Source organism: Colossoma macropomum, unplaced genomic scaffold (genome assembly GCF_904425465.1).
Source record: "Colossoma macropomum unplaced genomic scaffold, Colossoma_macropomum, whole genome shotgun sequence".
Taxonomy (NCBI): domain Eukaryota; kingdom Metazoa; phylum Chordata; class Actinopteri; order Characiformes; family Serrasalmidae; genus Colossoma; species Colossoma macropomum.
The window spans coordinates 18,759,479-18,768,311 of NW_023494802.1; the positions used below are offsets into that span (position 1 = coordinate 18,759,479).

Sequence of the window (8,833 nt, forward strand, 5' to 3'; positions counted from 1 at the left end):
TTCTACAAAGCACCATTTTACATCAAACTACTGTGAGTGACTCTGTTTACTTCACAAAAATTAAAATTGTGCAGAAATTAAAAACAAACAAAAAAAATAAATTGCCCTTTCGGTGGATTTAGCAACAAGATGCCTCGAAACACTACACCTCCCACAATGCACAGCACTGCAACTGTCCAATACCACAAAACCACTATCTCCCAGGACCACACGGCTCCTATCTCCTAGCGCGTGTGCGCGAATGTGCCACGCTGCGGTAAAACGTACCCGGCTTTTCCTCCTCTTCATTGTTCTGCTTCCTCTTCTTCCTGGACTTTGAGTTCTTCTTGTTTTTTATGTCCTGTTGTTCCATAATTCTCTGTAATACTGATTAACAGAAGAAAGAAAGCTCTTTGAGATAAAAGTGTTGCCCAGAGTATGAACACATTTCACTATTCCATCTGAAAACACATCATCGTGCTTTGTTCCACGGCTTTTGAACTACGACCTCGAGTAACCTCGCTTTTTATTTTCCTCCCATCTCCAGCCAAGCATCCTGTTTGAATTGGCGCCAAGCCATCATAATTTTAGCACTGAAACTAATATTGACTCGCGATGTAAGTGTATGTTTGGAGCCGCAGGGGCGTACCTGAAACGTAAACATTCGCCGTCGGTTTAAAAAGGCAAAGAGAAAAACATCGGAAGCAAATGAACTTCAAATTCCGTATCTACACACTGTAGGAGCTCGAAACACACAAACAGACGCACTGGCTTGGATGTTGTTTTTAAAAGATGATCCAAATTCACATCACTCAAAAGGAGAGATCTACACTACCACTGACAACTTTGGAATCAATGGTGTCAGTATTACTAAACTTGTTTGACTGCAGATTCTTCTTCAACCTCTCAGACGTACAGTAGTTAGTAGGAAGCTGATGACTGGTGGTGTAGCTCGTTCTGGAATGACTCAAAGTTATAATAGGAGTAACATCCATAAAGCCTCGTACTTCAAAAGAGCTGATCAACTCATGAGGCATGAAAGTCTTAATAATCACACTATTTTGTGTAGTTAATTAAGCAATAGAACATGAGAGGGAGTGTGTTATCATGAAATAACATCAAGGCTGTGATTTGGTCGCCGTAGATCATCACAGCCGTGATGTTATTGGCGGTAACACACTCCTCGAGTGCTCTATTGCTTTTATACAACAGTTAAATAAATAAAGTAATAAATTAATAAACTGGGCCGTGAACGCGGCATTTAATATGTTTTAATGTTTGCAGTTCCTTCACCAAATTATAGTTCCTTAACAAGCAGCTTGTTGCTACATCAGAGTAACGAGCTCCGCCCACTCACTGCTCAGTCTGCTGTAAACCTCGCCTGAGACATAAAACTGCCGCAATATCAAGTTCAGCTCAGTTTTGTCAGCTGGATCAATATTAATGTTGTTTTGTTCCAGCCAGTTTGTAAAGCATCTTACAGCCCATTTAGTTTGGTGAATGGTGTTGGGTTCATTTCTGGCTGATTCCAGGTTGTTTAGCGGAGTGATACAGTGTTTGTGAAAAAAACGTGATGTTATGGCAAAATAACAGCACGGCTAGAATGCTTCTCAACCAATCAGCTTGCCTGGCCGGAACTAACTGTATAATCATGATTAATCACAGTTGTCTTATTTGCAAATTTGACCCTAAAGAAAGTTCTAGTATATGAGTGGACAAAATTAGCTTCATCATGAAACATGAGTGAATGCAGTTTCCAATTTTCCTCAACAGCATCCAGCGAGAAAAATGGTGGCTGTAGCCTCTCACTCCCATCCCGCTACCTTACATCTCATTCATCTATCTGTAGGGCTACAGCAAGCCATTTCAGCTTTTAATAATCAGGAATTCAATGTGCACACGTGAAAACTTAATTTTCTCTAGTTAAAATGTAATTCTTACTAGGCAAAATTTTATTTTTACTAGTGATAATTCATGAGATTCCCCATTCATTTTAATGCGGGAAAATTTTTTACTAGTAAAATTTAAATTTTCACATGTAGAAATTCAATTTTTGACATCATGAATTAAATTTTTACTAGTTAAAATGAAATTCTTGATACCCAAAATAGTAAAAATTTAATTTTTGATGAATGAATTTTTTATGTGTGAAAGTTTCGTTTCTACTATTAAGAATTACATTTTCAAATGTATAAATTGAATTTAGAATAAAGAGCCAGACGGACTCGGAGGAAACTGTCTGTCTGTCTGTTTTATTGAAGGAGAATCTCAGGCAGGGTCGTCTACACGGCTATCGGTGGCTACATCTCCATGCCTTTCAAACAGGGCATGAAGTTTCACAGGAGACAATGAAAATGATCATCAAAATAATCGATCCGAAAAGAGTGTGTGGAACTCCGGCGTGCTCAGCATCTTTTGTCGATGCCAGTACAGCAACCGAGGCCCCAAAGCATTATGGCAGCCCCCTACAGTTAGCACACTTTATCCTCCAAATATCATGAATCCATTCTTGTAACTTTACGACTTTATTATTGAAATATTATGACGTTATTCACGAAATATTACGAGTTTGTGGCCTTAAAACACCATTGCACCACTGTGTCTATGCTTAATTAATAATAAAAAAAATACTGTGGCAGTAGCTGGAGCTTTGGTTTTATCAAGAGAGCTATTTAGCAATTTAAAAGGTATATTTGAACGAAAGGGCTACAGTCTTAGAGAAGCAGCTGAGCAGCTGGGCTTCACGCTGGTTCAAAGGGTCAAACTAGAAAAACGTGTTAACATGTTCAAAAGACCTGGTAGCATTTATACTTTATCATGTTAACAGGTTAACTTTGACGCCAGTATACAAAACAAATACGATGAATAGGTTGAGTATTACAGACTCGAGCTCCTACGTGAGCACAACTTGCATACTCACTCTTCTTGTCATTACTGGGCTCCAGATGTCTCTGAATGTAGCCCTCCAGGTAGCGTCTGAACTTGGGTGAGGGAGAGAAAAAGGCCAGGCTGATGGCCATCAGCTCCCAACCGGCCTCCAGGCTGTGCAGGCACAGGTTGTCCGTGGTTTGCCTAACGAGCTGCACGTACAGCTCGTCCCTCAGGCCCTGTGTACCCCAGCACTTGGTGACCACCAGCAGGGCAGCGTGACGGCGGTCCAGACGGGCCGGCCGGTCGCCCATGTACACCTGCACCAGCTTAAACATCTCGCAGGCTTCCTTCTTGACGGCTCGGTCGCTGGTGATCAGCATGGGCTTCTTGATGGAGCCGCCGTTCCACGACAGCATGTTGGCGATGGAGACGCGGCGGCGGAACAGACCCTGAGTGTGCAGGTTAAAGTTTTTGCTGGCCCAGTCCTCCATGTCCACGTCGGCCGAGGGCTTGCACAGGGTGGAGTAAGGGTACTGGTAGGTGGAGCTGGATGAGGGGTGGCGAGCTTGTAGGGTGTTGCTGTGAGCAGAAGGGATGGGAGCAGTGCCATGACCAGGTCTGCCGTTGTCATCATCGTTGTGGGTGTCGCCGTGCTGGGGGCGGAGCTCCGGCTGGCCTTTGGATTCCAGTGTTCCTGTCTGAGTGGGGGGGACAGGGGGGTAGAGGGCAAGAAAGGGATAGAGCTTTAATTGGGCTTGAACCACAAGCTGAGACCATACAAAGAAATTGCGCCTGTCAAAATTTTGATGTAAAACTGTAGAGAAACTTACTGACTTGGACTGACCACCCAAAATGACCAATAAACCTACATGAGTTTTAGGTTATTAATGATAAAAATGGTAAAATTATATTTTCTAGAGACTATTTTGCTTTATATCACCCTTCATTTACCTTTAGATGTATTTTAAAAACATCTCTTAGGCCAAAATTTTATTTCAAAACTATTATAAAACAATGAGTGTGTATACATGCGCTCAATAATCCGATCACAATCGGATTTCTACAGTTATCAGATTATTCAAATGGTCATGTAAACACCATACTCCGATCTAGAAATCAGATTACAGCTGAATTTTAGCTGGATAATCAGTGGATGTAAGCTCTTACTCTGATTTCTTTCAGATTTCTCAGTCTGCGCATGTGCGGAACGGAAATAAGCAGCGTTGCCGCGAGATGCAGCACTTTTGGAGCGACAATGAAACCAAATACATGCTTGATGAAATGAGGGATTTAAATATTCTTTATTTTCTAGATGATGTAAATTCATAGTTTCAGGTAAAGTGATGCAATTTTAAATGATGGTGCACTGCTGTGTCTGATCCACCCATACCAGCACAACATACACAAATAGTACCTGCTCTGTGAGGGTCCATGGGGGTCCTGACCACTGAAGAACAGGGTAAAAGGGGGCTAACAAAGTATCAGAGAAACAGATGGACTACAGTCTGTAACTGTAGAACTACAAAGTGCACCTATATAGTAAGTGGAGCTGATAAAATGGACAATGAGCGTAGAAACAAGGAGGTGGTCATAATGTTATGCCTGATCGGTGTAAATATCTTATTTTTTATTTATTTATAATCCTTTATATTGTTAATCTTTGTGAATATTATATTTTTATCTTATTTTATACTTTTAGTATTATATATATTGTCTATATAGTAACAAGTAACAAACTGTAAAAACCTTGTTAGGTAATTTAGGTGAATTTCTTGCTTAATAATTCCCTTCTTGTTACTTCTTTCCTTTTCCTGAGTGCCTTGCTCTCCCTTTGCTGCTGTAACACTGAGAATTTCTCTGTTGTGGGAATAACAAAGGATTATCTGATTGCATTTGTGGGTCATCTGGGGCCACATATGGAAGTGGTTGAAATCTGACTGAAAACAGATCAGATTTTTGTGTTCACACAGTTCAAAAGAAACAAGACTGATTTCACATTTAGGCAAAAAATCTGATTTGTGCCACTTCAACCCTGTAATGTGAACAAAGTGATAGAACAAGAGAGAGAGAGACAGAGAGAGAGAGAGACCTATGTCAGTACTGAAGTACTGATGCAAAACACCCGACAGAGAGTGCATATTTAAGTGTGTACATGTGTGTGTGAGACAGGGTTAAAGCATGCAGGAGCATGTGTGTGGGGTGCGCTGTGCGTAGGCAGCGGGCGATCAGCTTACTCATTCCCCCTGTAACCAGAACAGACTCAGGAACCTGGAAACGTTCATACGGATTGCGCTCGCTCCCAAAATAGGTGACCCAATATGGAAATCACATCCCAACATCAAACAATACTGCCTCCCCTCTCTCACCCCCCGTCGTTCCCTCTCTCCCTCTCTCCCTCTTCCTCAATCAGCTTCTACTCCCCCTCCTCATCTCTTAATACTCTTAATTCCATCATCACCCTATTACACTATTACACTGCACCAAAGCTGATATATTACATACTGTATTTACTCACTACTGACTTAGACATTCTTCGGCTTATACAGCATCATTTATGAGGTCTTCTCAGTACTGTGGCCATAATCCCATAATCCTGAATTTTAACCAGTAAACGAAAATATTACATAATTTCCTAAAGCATTTCTCAAATCGGGTGGAATTTTCAAGGACCACAGAGCCTCATCAGTGAGGTCCTGGCTTAAACTCAGTCTTACAACCGTTTCTGTTATTAGATTGTCACAAGCTGAGGGATCACCCTACATTTATGAAGCATTAAATGAACGCAGACTTCACGCCACATGTGATACAGGTTTAATGATGCGGTCATTCTGAGTATAAAGCGGAGTTGATGAGTTCCCCACGCCACCGGCTCTGTGTCTGGGAGGGGAAACTTCAGGCTCGGGGAGAGATTTTCCAAAGCCAACATATGATTTTACTTTTATCGTTGATTGTTAAAGGATTCATTAGAAGAGCTATATAAAGAGGGAGGCAGAGATAGAGCGAGAGAGAGAGAGAGAGAGAGAGAGAGAGAGAGAGCGCTATGGTTGATTTGCCAGCTAATAAAGCATATGGGAGGGTGGAGCAGTGAGCCAAGACAGCAGATCGCTCACTCAAAGATCAAGGGTAAAACTCAACCACTCTGTCCACATTACAGTCACCCCTGCCTCATCACTTCCTCCTTCCTGTCCTCCAATTTACTGGCTTTCCTCGGCCTGGTTTTCCCCCTCTCAGTCCAAGTTTGTAGCACTTGAGAGTTTAAAACCGTGACATTGTACTACGGAAAGGCCAAAGCTCAAGGTCAACCCACACTGCTTATGCCAACTCACTGTATAGCGAAGGCTACGGCCTCGGCCTCTCTCTCTCTGGTCCATGTGTTTTCTCTATAGGGGTGTCTATAGGACCCTGGCTCATCCGCCCTGGCATCTGCTTTGCTCCTTATGGCTTCAGACACCAAGCGGCGACACCTTTGTGGCACATTCTGTTCGCATGTAAACATGTTTATCACTGCTGTCGGAACAAAACCTCGTACCTTCATTTTTGTTGTTTTTCAGTTTTTGGCATAATTTGAAAATGCCGGTTTCTCTTTACATTGTGTGTAAATTTCATGAGGAATGGACCAAAAGAAACGGCCCAAAATTACTCGGAAAAAAGTCTGGTTCCATTGACTTACATTAAAAGTAAAGCAGGTTTTTTCCTTCTCCTGTAAAGTTACCATTTTGGAGATACGAGGTTTTCTTCCGACAACAGTGACATCTTTGTAGCTGCTCTGGTGGAAAAGCTAGAAGTTCGTGTTTCCAGTGGACGCACAACCGATGTCTAACTGACGTACCAAAACAACTGGTGATTACTTGGTTTACGCTGACCACATGGACTAGATTCTGCATTATGATCATTTCAATTGACTCCATGCAGAAGGAAGAACCACGGACACGTCAAAAATCGATTGATTCTTGACCTCAGAATCACTTTTCAACTTGAACCTGACAGTACAGCATGTGCATCATCACACATCTACAAACCAGTTAGTCAAAACATTTAAGCCATGTCAGATGCAAAGCAATCCTCAAGTGTTTACTAGTCTGGTACACTGTCCACTCCTGCAACCAGCAACTAGTGTCCATCTGCCTGTACTGCACTCCCTTAATTCTGATCAACTGAAGCCTTTATTTTCTCACACTCCATGTTGTTCAGTTTTAGGGCAGGTTCATTTGGGAGTACACTCTTAAAATAAGCCTTTAGGGTCTTTAACCCTTGTGTGGTGTTGAGGTGTTTGTTGCTCAGTGGTCTGCTGGACCCACCGCGTTATTGTTTTTTTAAATCAATACAGCCATAACAATTTATGTAAAAATACCAGATGTTTAAAATATCACAAGTGTCCAGCGTAGGGTTCTCCTTTAGCAGCTGTAGCCAGTCAGCAGCCTGTCCATGTTGTCCACCCTCACACACACACACACACACACACACACACACACACACACACACACACTAACAGCAGGCCATGTAGGAGGAGAACAGAGTGAAGGACACAGCACCTCCACACTTTTACTCCCCACTGGTTCACCCAACACCACATGTGTAATATAAATGTGTGGGGGGTGAACAGAGTGAAGACACTGAAAATGGGTTATTTTATATGTTCTTCACAGAAAACGAGCAAAGGCCAAGAATCTGAGGCTGAAATAATAATAAACCACATCATTTTTTCCTTTGGTAAACATTGAAAACGGGTCCCACAGACCTGAACACCACACAAGGGTTAAAGGTTCACGGATTTCTTGGAAACTTGGATTGGAAAGCCAACTTTCTTTACTGGTTTTGATGGGAACCAGGCGTCGCAATGTCTAAAACACAAATATATTTAATTTGGCATCCAGAATGATCAGTGAACCTACAGTTTCAATATGTAAAAGTAAAAACAATGTCTGAAAAACTTCTTCTTTGGATACTATTTTGCACTGCATGTACCTCTCCACCCTGCATGTACTTTAAAAATATGTTTAAGAACAGAACCTTCTCATTATCGCTAAACAATGTCTCATGAGGCGATGTATTCAAAACCATTCAATATAACAGCTTCCTGTTAGCTTTCAGATTCATTAAGCACTTCAGACGTCTGATTCCTATCAGCTCCGCTGTAAACAACTGTGACTGAAGAATTCAGTTTCTCTAGAGTGAAGCGTTTCACATCAACCCACTCTGAATGACTTTGTTTACATTATCTTAACTGTTGAATTATACAGGATTTTTCAAAATTATACTTTTTTTTTTTAATCTGTAGGTTCTTCAGGCTTCCACATCTCATTTACAAATCAAATAGGGTTGGTATAGTGTAGTGGGTAACGCCTCAAGGCCTTGGCGGGCTCCCTTCACTATACCAATAAGAATCCGTGGGCAAGACTCCTAACACTACCTTCACCTACCTGTGTAAAATAATTAAACATTGTAAGTCGCTCTGGCTAAGAGCGTCTGCCAAATGCCATAAATGTAAATGTAAATCCGGGTCTTTAAACAACCATTGAAAGGTTCTTTAGGGACTCCGCCATCACTCAGCGTTCTCCTCCAAGCACATTTAGCTGTCCAGTGACAATGTGTTAACAGTTTGAAGAAATGCTGTGTCTTGGAGGAAGTATGTCGCTGTTGTCTGAAGAAAATCTTGTATCTCCAAAATGGTAGCTTTACAGGAGAAGGAAAAAACATGCTTCACTTTTAATGTAAGTCAATGGAACCAGACATTTACCCAAGTAATTTTGGGTCGTTTCTTTTGGTCTATTCATCATGTAATTTACACAAAATGTAAAGAGCAACAGGCATTTTCATATTCTGTGAAAAACTGAAAAAAGACATAACGGAAATACGAGGTTTTGTTCCGACAGCAGCGATGCGCTAGCCTTCGCTCTCCCGGCCTGGTAGCCTGGTCGTGTGATAAAGAGACACCTAGCTAGCAGGTAGAATTGGCAATGACTAAATCGGTGAGCAAATTGGG

General features: G+C 41.6%; 1 protein-coding gene across 2 annotated transcripts in view; it reads right to left on the minus strand.

Moving 5' to 3' along the window:
• si:ch211-218g4.2 (rho GTPase-activating protein 39) overlaps positions 1-8,833 on the minus strand; it is a 126,920-nt gene that overhangs the window by 26,951 nt on the left and 91,136 nt on the right. For both annotated transcript variants that reach the window (XM_036592151.1, XM_036592152.1), the window contains 2 exons: positions 2,900-3,548; positions 268-366 (listed from right to left, as the gene is read on the minus strand). In XM_036592151.1, coding sequence (XP_036448044.1) covers positions 268-366; positions 2,900-3,548 — 748 coding nt within the window. The remainder of the gene's footprint in view (positions 1-267; positions 367-2,899; positions 3,549-8,833) is intronic.